Here is a 15336-nt window from a genome sequence, read left to right as displayed (position 1 = left end):
ACAGCCAGAGGAGTTATATTGCTATTTTAATATGACTACATTGCATCATTTTAACATTAAAATGCTGATTTTGCATAATTCTGACAAGCCCTCTGTTCTGTCTGGGCTTGGTAACAAAGCTGTTGTGCTTTGTTAAATTAAATCCATGCCCGAGAACAAAATAAACTGGCACAAACTGCGTGTTTTGCATTGTATTGTTATAACTTTATATGTATGTCAACATTTCTGGACTAAAGTAGGAACCTGAAAAAACAGAAAACAAGATAAGGGAGCAGGTTTAAACAAACTGTTTCACATGGGAAGCTGTAAAATGGAAACTTGTGATATGGTAGGAGAAGGAGATAGCGTATCGTTAAAATAAAATATTATCTTTCCATTTTAAGAACCTATTGAACCTACCGGTTATGATGCAAGTTGGAAGTGGAATGGGTTCACAGTATTGAAGGATGTTTTTAGGTTCTTGATGTTATCCAGCTTAATGTATGTTGTAAACATGGGCAAAGGGTATAAATGTAGAGTGAATGTAACTAGGCAACTGTTTTAGGACATTTGAGACTAAGCAGGCATACTTCCCCACTTCAGCTTTTACATTCATGGAGAACAGTTTGTGAGGACACAGTTGTTTCCTACAGATCTAACAGAGATCATCAACATCTGAAAATACAAAGAACTGGCTGCCTATTTAAATTAATCTTTAAAAAAGGTTAGGTTATGGCAGGTATAACCTAACCTTTCTTTTTTTTACTTTTCCACAACTTATCCCTTATTTTCACCAGTCTTCATGAGGCTGTTTTTCTCTAATGTTGCCTAAACCCCAGGCCTTCGTAGACATTCACTAATTAGGTGACCTGGAAAGCATTTAATAGTATCAGAGTGAAAAGGTCTGAGTATAAATGCAAGTGAGGCTTTTCATATTATTTGTAAAACCTCTAGAAAACCGTGTGTCCTTTTCTTTCCACTTCACAATTGTGTCGTACTTGTTGATCTATCCTGCTAAATCACAGTAAAAATATTTGCATTATCCTTTTTTTCTTTTCACTTCAGACCAAATAGTAATGTCCTACCCATGTTAGTCACATCAACGTGGTGAGGAAACAAAAAAAGCTTTACTGCTTTTAGATTTACTGTTACAAATCCCTTCAAATCTTATCAGTGGTTGACCAGATAGCAAGGGCTTCACGTCATAAACTTTCATTTATTGCCGGCTGTTTCACAGCTGAGTCAATAGTGAGCAAAAAAAAAAGTGTTGAGCAGCATAATTCACCTTCACAGATCTGGAAAAATCCCCTTTTTAGGATGGACTGTCCAAATGTGTAGGATGCTTAGATGTTTTTTTTTTTTTTCAATAGAAATTGCTCCTCAACATTATCATCACAAAACACAAAATCACTACTTTACTTGCAGACCAAAAATCAGTGGTTAAGAATGAATAAACCCTTTAAACCTGATCATTACGACTGATTAAAAATACCCTATTCACAAAATTAAGACCCTCATTCTTTGGCTTCATTAAATTTTTTGCTATTGCTTTAGAAATACATCAATTCACCAAATGCATCAAGTGTTTTTTTTTGTTGTTTTTTTTTATGTCACTGTTGTTTAAATATTTTTTGCATATCTGGTGCATTCGCCAGTCCATTTTTAGAGCTTTTCTGTGCCATGGGAAACCTTTTTAATCTTTAACTCGTCACTGCCATTGCAGCTGGTTCTTTTGAACCTGATCTTTATCAGTAAAACCAGCAGGATATTCTCGTCTCATGATGATGTGTTGGTCTGGTGAATATGGTGAATAAGTGTGAAACAGAAAGGTGTCCAGTTTTTAGTATGTTGATTTAATTAGTTATGGTGTGGGTTTCACTTCACCTTTAGGAAATGACGATGGAAATGACTAGAATAAGTATCTGATTTATCTCAAAGCAATATATTCCAGTGCATGGATAACCACAAGTTATGTTTCACACACCCAAATCCTATTTTTAAAGGTTAATAAATTATAAATAGTCAATAATAATAAAAAAACAACAACCCTGCATGGTTTCTGGTTTCTCATGATATTTTAATCATTTGAAAGGTCAGGAAGTAAACAACAGGCTTAGAGGAAATATGAGACGGATGCTGTCTGACTAAACAAGCTGGTGATGCATCCTCATTAACAAACCATCAACTCAACATTTGCAAAATATCTCACTTAAACCAGAGAGGCAACATTTTCTCAGTAGTCTAATTTTCCTATTATTATTTATAAAACTTTGTGGTGAAAAGAAGAGATATACTTTATATGAACAAAATTGTGTTCTACTCTAAAACAGATTCGACACAAACATCCTCAGTGTTTTTCATAATTTAATAAATACAAAGCTGATGGAATACAAAAAATAAAATAAATAGCTCAAACACAAAAGTAACCCATTAAATACACAGTTAACCTACATTGTTACGATACTTGAAAGAGGGAGATCACAGTCACCTAGGAGATAGTCTCTTTTGAGGGTGCACATTTTGTTCACCACTTTAAAGCGAAGTGATCTCTGGCTAAGATCTTCCTCCGAGATGCCGTCAAAGAAGAAATCTTCATTGAATATTGGATTGCGGCTCTTTCTGATGACCGTGCTGCGCTGCTTTTGGAGTTTGCCGGGGACCAGCGAGAGGCTGACGCTGCAGTTGATAATCTTTGGATCAACAGAAAGAGGATAAAGGCCCTCAGCGCTGATCAGCCGAACGCGCAGTCTTTGGTTATCTGGACAGTACTCTGCTGAGAGTCTGAGACTGCCATCTTTTCCTACAGGCACCATTCTTTCCTTCATCACCCTCTCTCTGTGTAACGTCAAGTCCATGGGGAAGATGTTGGGTGGGGCCAGGCTGTAGCTGTTGGCCAGGCCATCAGCTAACCCTTCAGAGGCTCTCCTCATGATATTTGGGCTGTTGTCTGTGGAGCTGCCCTCGTCTGTCGACAGGGAATTGTTTCTGGACACCATTGCTTTTCTTATGCTTCTTGAAAGCAGCAGTTCATGGCTCAGTGCTTTGAAAAGGGAAGACTTGGCAGGGCACCTGGACAGCAGCGGGGAGCTGAAAGGTGATGATTCAGTGGAAGAAGTCGTGTCACTGTCCAGAGGGGCCTGCCAGTTCAGGGTGCAGCTCTTGGGGGAGAGCTTGGAGGTCAGACTGTTGAGGCTGAATGAAGAGGGGCAGGAGGACGGTGAGGCAGAGTGGGAGAACTTAGAGCACGTATTGGAACGACTCCTGGGCAGCAGCAGAGGAGAGGAGCCTGGATCAGAATGGAAAATTGACTCCTTTCTCCTGGTGTGGGGGCTCTCTAGTAAAGTGCAAAAGCCATAGCTGGTCTGAGTTTTAGCCAGGTGTGGAAGGGACAAGGCGGCCTGGCTTTGGGGATCGGCGTTGGTGGTCTCCTCATCGCTGCAGCCGTCACAGGGGCTTTCATCCACACTTTCTACCTGAATAATGTGAGGATTTAGCAGCGCCTCATGAAATGTTACTTCGGCCTCTGGTTTAGCCCTCTCACAGGAAGGCACTTTGATGCGAGTTGTTCCCTTTTGCTCCGAGTTCTTCATCTCCTGCAGGGATAAAATTGTTGGTGGGATGCAGAATTCTGGGATGTTGTCGGGGGTGATGATGTTGGGACAGTGAGAAATCCTTCTGGATTTGTCAGTCTTTTCTCCCAACATGATGTCACTGATTTTGAAGCCGAGCTCTGCTGAAGGCATGGGCAGGTTTGATCTTTCTACTGACGTGCGAATCTTTTCTACCACCCACATGGGTCCTCTAATGGAAGGCAGGAAACTCTGCAAAATAAGAATTACATATTATTTAGGTGCTCTCAAATGTGACCAAAAACCGTACATTACTGTTAAATACAGTCTGTAAAAGGCCTTCCTACCTTATATCCCGAAAATAAAGATAATCCAAAAGGTTGTTTCAAATTTAGAGCTGAGAGCGTAAGAAGTTCTCTTTACAGCAGCTGGAGGGTTCTGTCAGCTTGAAGCACGGAGATGGTTTAAATGAAACAGGATACCAATAAATCTCACACACACCCCTTTGGCTGCTTAACCAGGATCCTCCCACTTTCCTTTTACTGCCGCTGGTTCCCATGGAAATGTCCCAATGGCAACAAAGCTCGTTGCCCAGTAGTAGACACTGTGCTGTTCAGTCTGACAGGCCCTAAAAGGGCAACAACCACTTTTGCACAAATGACGGAGTTCCAATTCACGTGTGACTTTTTCCTGTTTTTAAAGGGCGTTCAACCTCTTTTTGTGAGCTTTAGCAAAGCAGTCTGCTCAGATAATGGTTTGGAACAGTTTTTTTAAAAACTCACCACATGTCATTTAGTAAGTAATCTAATTTATCAATCCACAGGTTTGTAAATCAACAGTACAACAAGATGTGTTTGCCATATTTTAATTAGAAATGAATTCTGTGCAGTGTTTGTTTGCCACGTATTTGGTAAATTAATTTTAACTTTAAAAATGTTAGGCTGGATCATTACATCACCTACACACACACCACATGTGTTTTGAATATTCAGCATATGTTTCTATTACATTCTCATGATTCATCCCACTATGATCTCAGCCTCAGCCAACTTGAAAGTAGAAAAAGGTGTAAAGATGGCAGATAAGTCTGTGTCTGCACAGTATGGCTGTTAATATAAATACATGTAAAAGGATGTGTGACTGGAGTAAATAACAATCTTCCAGACATTGATAGCTCACATACTAAACCTATTGTGAATCACAGTAAAATTTAAATTAGGAAACTTTTTGAAAAGCTGGGATATTGTTAGTCATCCTTTAACTGCAGAAACATTAGATATTAGAATTAGGTATATTAGATGTATTAGTCTTAAATTTTTGTTTTCATTTTACACTTTTAAGGATCTTCATTGCAAGTGGAAACATTCTTAAACTAAATGCTTTGCTCACACAGATCGCAGTATGAAACAAACTAGAGAAAGATTTGGCAGAAATGTCTGATACTCAAATGTTTCAGTTTTTAATTGGATATCTAAGTCACAAAAGATAAAATGTTTCTTTGTTTCTAAACGTTGCTGTTTAGATTTCCAGCCCTTACTGGAAAGTACGTCAATGCTGCCCTCTTCTGGTGAGACATAAAACAAATTTACAGGGCAAAGACTGCTTCCATAGAGATGATAATTTTTAGAGTGTGGCAAAAATCCGATTTTAGCTAAAGGACTAAATGTTTTGCACTTACATAGTATATTTTGCACATCATCAAAATTGTACTACTGCTTATCATTTATATGCACACACTGATGCAGTGTTTTTTTTTTGTTTGTTTTGTTTTGTTTTTTTTTCTATTTGAACAAAGTCCATTTCTATGCAAAGAACTTTTTTATTCTCACCCATGCAAAGATAAGCATGGCCTGGAGCCCACGACCAGATTTAAGTGCCTTTTTGTTCTGTAAATGTCTAGAAAAGATAGAGGTAAAAGCTCAAAGCACAAAGTTCAAGTAGAGTATCTTGGTTACCAGGTGTCACCATCAAGTAAAGGGTTACAGTGATGTCAGGGGCACCAATGTACCAGGAAGGCGTTCTAAATGGGGTACTTCTCAGAAATGTTTTCCTATCTGACCACATCTCATCAGCAATTCAAGTGTACTTTAAAAACCTCTTTGGAAACCAGAGGGCCATGAGATTATCAGAAATGTGGAATGAAATTGCAGAGACTCTATTTGTCCTTCACTATTATTATGATTTGTATATATAGAAATAAATGTTATTTCCTACTAGATCTCACTGCTTTTGGTTGTCATCAGAAGAAGATTAGCCTAAAATAAAATGTACAAGTGGTTAAAAGAAAGCAAAGGAAGGTTCCCTATCGTAATAAGACATTAAAATATGAACAGTTTAGCATGTGTTCTTAAAACAACACTCCCATTTCCACATCCCATCTTCCCTCCCATAAGTACAGGTTTATCCTGGTTGTAAGTGCTGACAGTTCTCCTTCAGGTGGCAGTATGTGCCCAGGAAACGGCAACAATCTGACGCTTACAGAGAGGGAGGTAAAATTGGATTGATAATTACATTAAATCTATACATCCATCCATCCATCCATCCATCCATTTTCTGAACACCCTTGTCCCTCAGTGGGGTCGGGAGGGGGGCTGGTGCCTCTCCAGCTAACGTTCCGGGCGAGAGGCGGGGTACACCCTGGACAGGTCGCCAGTCTGTCGCAGTAAATCTATACATACATTTATTATTTTTTATTATTTTTTATTTTTTTTTTACGTTTCAAAATTTGAGCAACTTCACAAATATGCTTGTTGACAACATATAGGTAAATTTTCAGTTTGATACCAGCAGTCACACTTTGAAAGGTAAATGTTTAATCATTACTGCTGCTTAGGTCACATTTATGCAAACTGCAACTTATTGAGATGTGTTTTGCCAACACATCTCAATAAATTATAGTCAATTCATGATGGATGTTCCCGAAACACAAACAACAAACAAAAACAATATCAAACTTGGCTCTACTTTCCCAAAAGCTATAAGGAATTAATTGCTTGCTAATGATGGTGTCAGGTAACAAAAAATGTGGGGATGATAGATACTCCAGGAAGAGGGCTCCCAGTTATTTTTATTTTTTTTTTTCCCAAATTCACCATTAACAACAATTAGTTTTAAATGAATTTCCCACAAATTAAAACCAAATTCATACACGTCCATATTTCACCATCTAAGGAATATTAACTGAATTAATGTACACATGAACTACTTCAGCTTCATGCATAATTTTTGTTTCTTTTTAAAATATACATCACGGTGTAATAACCATATTGATTTTATCATTTGCAACCTGTCAGCTGTTTTACATTTGTTCATTTCTTTAATGTTCTCTGTTTTTCAGTATTGCCAAATTTTTAATAAAGCTGTTGTAATTGTTAATCATTATGTGTTAGAAAGGTAAGTGAGTCTGAAATTCTGATTTTAAAAAAATAGACTTTAAGAGTTTTGATGTTAAAACATAAATCAAAGACACGTGTGCTGTTTTTTTCAGTTATAATTACTGGGCAATCATCAGAGAAAATATATAGCGATGGAAGACGTTCAGCTGCAAACTTCACAACTTGTCTTCTGTACCTACAAACCCACAGTTGATCTGCAGCAGACTCCTCCAAAATCACAACAGAAACAGGGTGTAGTCTTGGTATAATTTATGTGCTTTGATGATGATGATGATGATGATGATGATGATGATGATGATGATGATGATGATGATGATGATGATTCTTTTTCTTCTTCTTAGGTTTTGTTGGCGGTTGGCAAAAAACATTGGTTTGATGGTTTGGTCACAAGCATTCACAGTTAAAGGTGGAGCAAGTACATACAATATCCCCAAAGGATACTGTAAAGGATCCCAGACTGATATTAGTCTGGCAGAGTCTGAACCACACACAACAGTCAGGGCAGTATTTAGGAGAATATGGGTCCCTGGGAACCACATGCTTCTTCTACATTTGCCATTTCCACCACAGTGATGGTTAGCATCCACTAACATTATTGTCCACATAAAAACACAGCTTTACTGAAGTAGTTGTATTCGCACTTTCTTAACAGTTTAGTTTGAACACGCAGCCATTTTAAAAAAAAGGTTTTTATTTGTAGCCTACAAAACAATGAACCCAACTGTTACAGTAACCACGCCAGGCCATTGCACCGAGTCACAGACTTTGCAGAATTCCTTCCGCCTGAACCAACATCTGGCAAATGTGGGTAGATGATTGAATTAATTGATTAATTTTGCAGTGTGAGGGGTCACATATGAGTGACCCCAACATCATTGCAGGTACTTGTTGACTAAAGAGGCTGAGCTAAATTCATGCTTAAATGACGCACAGCATGGGTACATTAAAATAAATATTAAAATTGCAGTGATGCTATTAAAATTGTAGATAGCTGTAAGTGACTAGTCAAAGTCTGCCCGAGGCCACATCAAGCGTCAGGCAGGCTCTGCTTTTACTCTTCACACACTATTGAAAGGTGCACAAATTCAGCGCGCTTTCAAAATAAGAGTCTTTGGTTATATCAAACTATCGGGCCTGTGCATTTAGGCGTCCGTGGAAATTTTGTGTGGATAATCTCATCTTCGGCAGCTCATCTGAATCAACAGCGATCCACAAAGCCGTCCTGACCCTACAACAAAATGTATAATAGTCAGAGAAGCTGGACGAGAGTGACGCCGCTTCCTTTTCTCCGTCGCACAGATATGTGATCCTATTTTATTTATTTATTTTTTTAAATTTATTTTTAGCCCCCCATCTCTCTCCACTGTACGATAAACGAGGAGGGGCTTGATGCCGTGTAGGAGGCAGGCAGGCAAGCCGTGCTGCTGACCCGCTTGTGGTGTGTGTCGCCTCGCCTACGTCCAAGCCAGCTCGCATGCTGTAAGGAGTGAGAGTCATCAGGTAAGATGTTTGCGTTCGTTTTCCCCTCCGAGATGCTTCGCGGCGTCATTTTTGAACCCTGGCGTTTGTCTTTAGAGGTGCTCTTCCTCCCGAAGAGGGTCTCCCTTACACAGGGAGGCGTTCCGCTCGGCGCTGGTTCAGCAGAAGCGCTGACAGCATTTCATTTTTAACAGCTTGCAGACGACCTTTTCACATTAGCAGAGAGACGTTTCCCAACTCGGTCCTTCAGTATCGGTCGATCTGTCTCATTTGACGCGTCATGAGAAACCTGACAAGTCTGATGTTTTTTTGTTTTTTTCTTTTTCTTTTTTTCTCGCAAAATAATGTGCTTTGCTGCTTTTGACATTGACAGATAATAGAGGTAAGGGGATGGATGTTTGATTAAGCGACTTGTTTGTAAAATATTTCTCTTTCAATTAGACTAAATGGTTAAGTAAAGCTACATACTGGCCAGCCTCAGCATCCTTGCGCCGCTCTGCATGGAAATGTGCCGTACAGTAACTCGGACTTGACCTGAATGTTATCTGGCTCAGCTCAACATCAAAGCTGACATTGACGTGTGTGAGATTTAGTGGGCATGCAGGATGTGACCCTGATCGTTTACTGTAGACTAATCAAAAATATGGGCGGCATGTTAGGATTTTGTCCTGGTTATAAAATGTTAAAATGTATTCCAATAAGAACATCTGTTTTGGAATGGCCTTTCCATGTTTGAAGAAGACACTCTGCTGATTGCTGATTTCCCCAAAGATGCCAACCAGTAGGAAGGTTGTGTGTCCTCTAAATATTGACCATCTCTCTTGACACAAAAGAGAGATGGTCTCTTTTGTGTCCAGCCCAGGTGGCATGAGGATGTGTTTTAGTGCTTTGATGTGTGGAGAATTCAAACAGGTAGAGGACAGTAAATGTTATCTTCTTTTACTCTGGGGTGAAAAGGCCAGGAAAGAAAATCATACATAAATTGTAAATTGTGTAGCTGCAACTCAACATTTGAACTGAGCATGAGAATGAGTAAGAGAGGGGATCTTTTGATGCTGGACCGGTTGGTTTGAGTGTTTTAGAAACTGGTGATCTACTGGGAATTTCACCCATTTCATTCTCTTGAGTTTTCAGAAGTGATCTGAAAAAGAAAAAAAAAATTATATATATATATATATATATATATATATATATATCCATTCACTAATGATTGGGTAATGTTAATTCAATATTTGGAAGTGTGGCCAACAGGGAATGAATGATGAATGGCTTTGTTCACTTCTTCTGCTGCCATTGCTAAAACTACAACTATAGGCAGACTACTATTCTAAAATGGCACCGAAAACTGACATCATCGTTCACAACTCCTCTTTCTATTCACTGATTGGCCCGGTTGAAATTCCACTGGAGAAATTGAGCTCAGTGGGAAGAATCCCAGACAGATCACTGAAGGGAGATGAGAATTGAGTGGAATTGAGTAAGAGGCAATGGTCGGGGTTTTTTTTTTCCTCTATGTATCAGCTGAGCATTTGGATGTCGGATGCAGTGCTGCAATGGATGCTGTTTCAGCAGCTAGTGTTCTGGATTGTGTTGCACACTACTAATGCTTAATGCTAGACTCCTACCTGAAGTGCAATTCCTTAAAATGCATGACTTAGTGCCACAGTAAGGCAACTGGGAGTGCCAGATGAAATCATCCACATGCTTCCTTTAAGGATGATAAGCCTGCGTTTCTTTGTAGTATTTAAACTATGTATTTGTACGCCCCTTTTCACATTTCACAACGCTTGGTTATGTCTTATTTTAGTTTAATGTGTTAATACACAAACTGTTTCTGCTGAAAAAGTCCACACAGACACCGTTCGTATATCTGATAAAGGTAGTACCCATGTGAAGGCTAATCTTAGTGACTGTTCAGGACCAGCGCTCTATGACTTTTCCATTTGAGTATCCACTGACAAGTGACATTTATTCATGACTCTGTTGTGAGCATTACCCATGAGTTAGGGGTCACAAATGTTTTTTTGTTTTTTGTTTTTTTGTAGTTTTTTTTTTACATTTGCTAAATTACTTTCAGTACGTATGATTGCAGTTTGTAGTCATGGTTTTTCTTAGTGGGAATGCAAACAGATGGGAATTCTATCATACAAACTGATAGGGAGCATGTTGTTGCATGTTGTCTTAGATGAAGCTCTGCATATCTACCTTTTTGACAGAAAACAAAACTGGTTTGATTGCTTGTTTTTATTGCTGGATGAAACTTTGTGCATTGTTGTTAGACTTGTCATATGCTAACTGTGTGTTGCCTCGTTTGCATTAGCACCTTGTTTTGTTAGATTTTTTTTTTTTTTTAATTATTATTATTTCCACATAGGGGTGTAACCACAATGCTGACTGCTAATTGAAATGAGCAATACAATATATTTTGGAAAATTAATAATAGCCCATTGTGTGCAGTTTTGCNGGAATGCATCATTCTCATTTGTGAATCCCAAGTGAGATGATATTGCCCTTACACAATGGCTGTCAAAACTTCTAGTGAGGTAAGATAAAAACAAACAAAGCAATACCAAGTACCACAACTCTACCAAACTTTGTAAATTGCAAAGATTAGTTTAGGCATTGTTCTATAGAACTTCACCAGTTTTTCACCTATTTTAAACCAAGTCTGTACATGATATTGCATAGTTTTATCACAGATTTAATTTCCTTTATTTTCAATTTCATTTGACAATATCACATTTTTGTAACAGTCATGAGCAGTGGACTGCCAGCCCACATATACATAAAGTAATTTGCATCCAATGCCTAATGCTGAAAAACGCACTTCCTCTTTCTGCATCACAGAATTGACATGTGGACCAACACGCGATGACTCACATGGTGGGAAACATGCAAACGTGCTGATATCCTAGCTGTGTGGCCTTTCGGAAATGATCGCTTTCTGCTCTCCACATGATGTAATACTGCAGCTCTCATCAATCAAGCAAAGAAAACTCACAATCAGTATTTGAAAAGGTTTTGATCAAAGACCAATGCAGGTATTTAAAATGACTCCAGCACATTAGGATAAGAGCACTGTAAATCAAAGTCCAGTTTTGTTTTTTTGTTTTTTGGGGGGTTTTTTTCATTGTGTAAGGGACACAATGAAACAATGGGTAGAACAGTAAATGGAATGAATAGTTGTTCATAAATATACTGGTCAGATATGTGTTATGGATGCTTGTCGTATCGAATCAGACATTTACAGAGTTGAGAGAAGTCAGACCCAGGAAACTGCAAAACTACAATTACTTTAGAAAACTTTGTCCTGGGCCATCACCAGGGTAATCTTTCAATAGTGAAACTAAAACAAAACAATGAGTTCAAAACACACATTGGACAAGTTGTTTGTTTTTTCTTTCTAAAATCATTTGTAAAGTATTTCTAAGAAAAAAACCCTCAGGTTGGTTATAGAGGCTCTCAGTTTGTTACCCTCTGTATGCAGAGTACACACAGGTCTCATTTTAGCAGAGGCAATAAACACGGAGACGGACGTCAGCAACTTTTATGTGGCTTCAATTTGCGGTCTGAGACGCAAATAATGAACACATCCTGTGGCATGGAAAGTAACCATAAACTAATTCTTCATAAAGTCCAATTATTTCAAGAACTGTTTTGCGATGAAAACAAACTTGACGAGTTAAAAATCCAATGTCACAAGGGTTATAGCAGCCATTTAGTAAATTAATGAGGCAAGAATTAACAAGAAATTTCAAACAAATGAATTATGTAGGTGGATTGTGTGAGGTTTTTGGCCTCAGATACCCCCAAAAGGTTCTGAATTTAAAAACAGACAACCCTCAGGCTAGAGGCAGATTGGTAAATTGTAGTGCAACTTCAGACAAAGAAACTGAGATGTGTGTAGTTGCAAAATAGGAGCAGAGAGAAAACACAGCTATACTTGTTTGCTTTAGAATGTATAGATTCACATGCCAATTACTGGTAAATATTGTAATACATTGACCTATTTTGAAATCAATTAATAATCACTGTTGAATGATTGAAGTAATTACAAATGTTCAGTAGTTATTGGCCCATTACTCCATCACAAGGCAACACTAAGCAAACAACCAAGCACGCACACTCACACACAATTTAAAGAGACCATTTTAACTAACAACCATGTTTTTGCACTGTTTGGTTAGCTTGAGAGCACGTGCATAGGAAGAACATACATCCTTATTCACTTAAACCCTTGGTCAGGAGTCGTACCCAGGACTTTCTTGCTGCAAGACTAAAAGGGGCAACCACTGCATCAGCGTGCAGAATTTTGTCTATGAAACTGAGATAGAACTAACTATTAGATCCTAAAAAAGGCCAAATTAAGAATTAGAAACAGTATTTTATTTAACCATGAGTATTAAGTGGTTTCCCCGAATGAGTCTATCTTCTTTTCCAAGGTAAAGTGTTTCCTCTCTGCCAAGGTTTGGTAAACCCTTGTGTAAAAATAGGACATCTGTTTGGTTTGTGTTGATCAGTTACCAAGAGAACCAAACTGGCAAACAGAAACCCATCACTTAGTCATGTTCACCTCTGATTAAATGGCAGGATTATACAAGCTATTGGCCATGTCTCTTATCAGAAAAGCTCCAACCAAATGTTTTAATTGCAACCCTTCTAATATCATAAAATAATGCAACGTGCTCATGTTCTAAAGAGACTATTTTCCATATTGATTTTAAATTACACAAGTCTTTCAAAATTGTATAGCAGCAAACTTAGTGTAATATAGATTTTAGGTCAGCAGGCTCTTGTCTCCTTATTCTTAAGTGTAATAAAATAATAAAACACTAAAAATATTCTGAATCATAAAATATTTTACATATTTTAAAATATGTAAAATAGTAGAGTTTCTTTCTATGTAAGACTTTCCTGTTACCATAAAAATATTATTTTAAAAAAAAAGTATGTATATATATTTTTTAAATGTCTCAATATTTTCAAAAATACTTGGTAAAATTATGGAATATAAAAACTATTATTTAACATTTTATTCTATTATATGTTCATATAATGATTATTTTAGCAGTTATTTGATTATGTGTTGCAACCCATCTTTTTTTTATCTTTCAAACACATCCCATAGTGTTTTTTTTATGTAAACATTTATATGAAACTCTATTAATCTTTGTCCGTACAGACCAAAAAAACTATGTGTGTCAGAATGACATGTGGTTTTGTGTTTTTCATTCTCAGACCCTTCTTATTGTTTTTTTTTTTTGTTTTGTTTTTTTAAGGTGCTCTTGACACGTCTATTGATAGCTGGCTTTGGATACTAGCAGCAGCACGACAAAGGCTAAGATGCACCTGAATTAAACAGACAGGGACAGACTGTATCAACTCGTGTCGAAATAAAAGCATCTCTCACATGAAAGGCGGGATCTCCATGGTTTCCCCCCAGAGCTGGGCCTCGTTGCCATGGAAGTAAAAGGCGCTTCTGAATGAGGAAAAACACAGAATGGCAAGCAGGAAGTGTCTTCTCTCTTTTGTATGTTTAACATGAATGTGTTTTTGCCCAATTCTGTCATATAATTTTAAGGAAAAAAAAAACAACGTGGGAATTGTTGTACACATTTACATAACATGTCACATATATTCTAAGTAAATGAAGCAGACACTGTACAGACACAAACCTTTGACAATCCCTGTCATGATGGACTGTTTACCTAACTGTGTAATGGCCATTTGGACAATATTGTGCCATGCTCATGTTGATCTCAATGCAATTACCCATCTCACCAGCATGTACCTGTTCCTGAGGATGATTAGAAAAATGGAAGGGGAGGTTATAAAGTAAGGCAAGTTTATTTGTATTGAACCATTCATACAAACGATAATCCAAAGTGCTTTGAATGAAAATAAATAAGTAGATATAAAAAAAAGAATGTATTAACAAATAAAATATTAAAAAACATTGTAAAATTTAAGTCTTATATAAACAAAATACATTTGATATGTGAAGTATTTAAGAAAAAATAAACACAAACAGCTTATTATTTGACCTATATGGAAACTGAAAACAATATTGGTGTTTAACCTTATTTAAAAAAAAAGATCGTTTCTGTACATCTCAGGTTTTCAATGAGCTAGCCAGTCAGGCATATCCAGTTATTGCAACTGCCTGATTGATTTATTTTTAATTAAGACTGAAAAAGACATCATTGCAATAATTTCACTTATTGAAAAGCATGAACACATTTATCTGTCATGTTTTGACAGTAAAATCCATCCATCCATCCATCCATCCATCCATCCATCCATCCATCCATCCATCCATCTTCTTACACTCTTATCCCATTGGAGTCCAAAATAAAAGTGGCCTGAGCATTGAACCTTGTGGAACCTCACAAAGGATGTCTGCTTTAATTACCAAATAACACAAACCAGCTGCACTGAGCCAAACAGAATCTGAACCAGTTTAACAGAGTACCACATAATCCCATTTGCTTTTCCATCTATCAGTAAATTCTGTGTCACACACATCACTGAAAACTAGTATTTCCAAGATGGAGACTCTAGGTCCATTTTAGGTAAAACAAATGTTAATTTCTTTTGAATGTAGCCTCGGTGCTATAATATATGATCAAGTTGGAAAAGCAATAAAGAAAAGTTTTTTTTATGTTTTAATAAAATTTGTTCATAAACTGCCTTTATATCTTCTTTGCCAGTGTTATACTTTTAATCACATATTATTAGGCCATCCAGATGTGGCTACTTTAAAAGGGGAGGAGAAAAATTACAAAATGCTGACATAGCCTAATTTAAAAACATTATTAACCACTCCTTGGCTTTACTAATTCAATGTGAAGTTTTAATGAATGGTGATGAACTACTTTTCCTTGCCTAACAACCCTTGCAGTCAGACAGCTTCA

At 37.4% G+C, this 15336-nt stretch overlaps 1 protein-coding gene across 1 annotated transcript; it reads right to left on the bottom strand.

Moving 5' to 3' along the window:
• Window positions 1-2221: 2221 nt before the first annotated feature.
• Window positions 2222-4018, bottom strand: c2cd4a (C2 calcium dependent domain containing 4A). The gene is made up of 2 exons (XM_007556757.2): window positions 3896-4018; window positions 2222-3800 (listed from the first exon to the last, which is right to left on the bottom strand). Exon 2 carries the CDS (start codon window positions 3771-3773, stop codon window positions 2427-2429), a length of 1347 nt encoding a protein of 448 aa, XP_007556819.1. The 5' UTR covers window positions 3774-3800; window positions 3896-4018; the 3' UTR covers window positions 2222-2426.
• Between the last annotated feature and the right edge of the window lie 11318 nt (window positions 4019-15336).

This window comes from Poecilia formosa, unplaced genomic scaffold, assembly GCF_000485575.1.
Source record: "Poecilia formosa unplaced genomic scaffold, Poecilia_formosa-5.1.2 Scaffold81, whole genome shotgun sequence".
Classification (NCBI taxonomy): domain Eukaryota; kingdom Metazoa; phylum Chordata; class Actinopteri; order Cyprinodontiformes; family Poeciliidae; genus Poecilia; species Poecilia formosa.
Note: the sequence above shows the minus strand (reverse complement) of the source record. Positions and strands in the feature narration are given on the sequence as shown.

Bases quoted from the DNA above. Each gene is read 5' to 3' on its own strand.
- c2cd4a (XM_007556757.2), bottom strand. From the start codon at position 3,773: ATGTGGGTGGTAGAAAAGATTCGCACGTCAGTAGAAAGATCAAACCTG.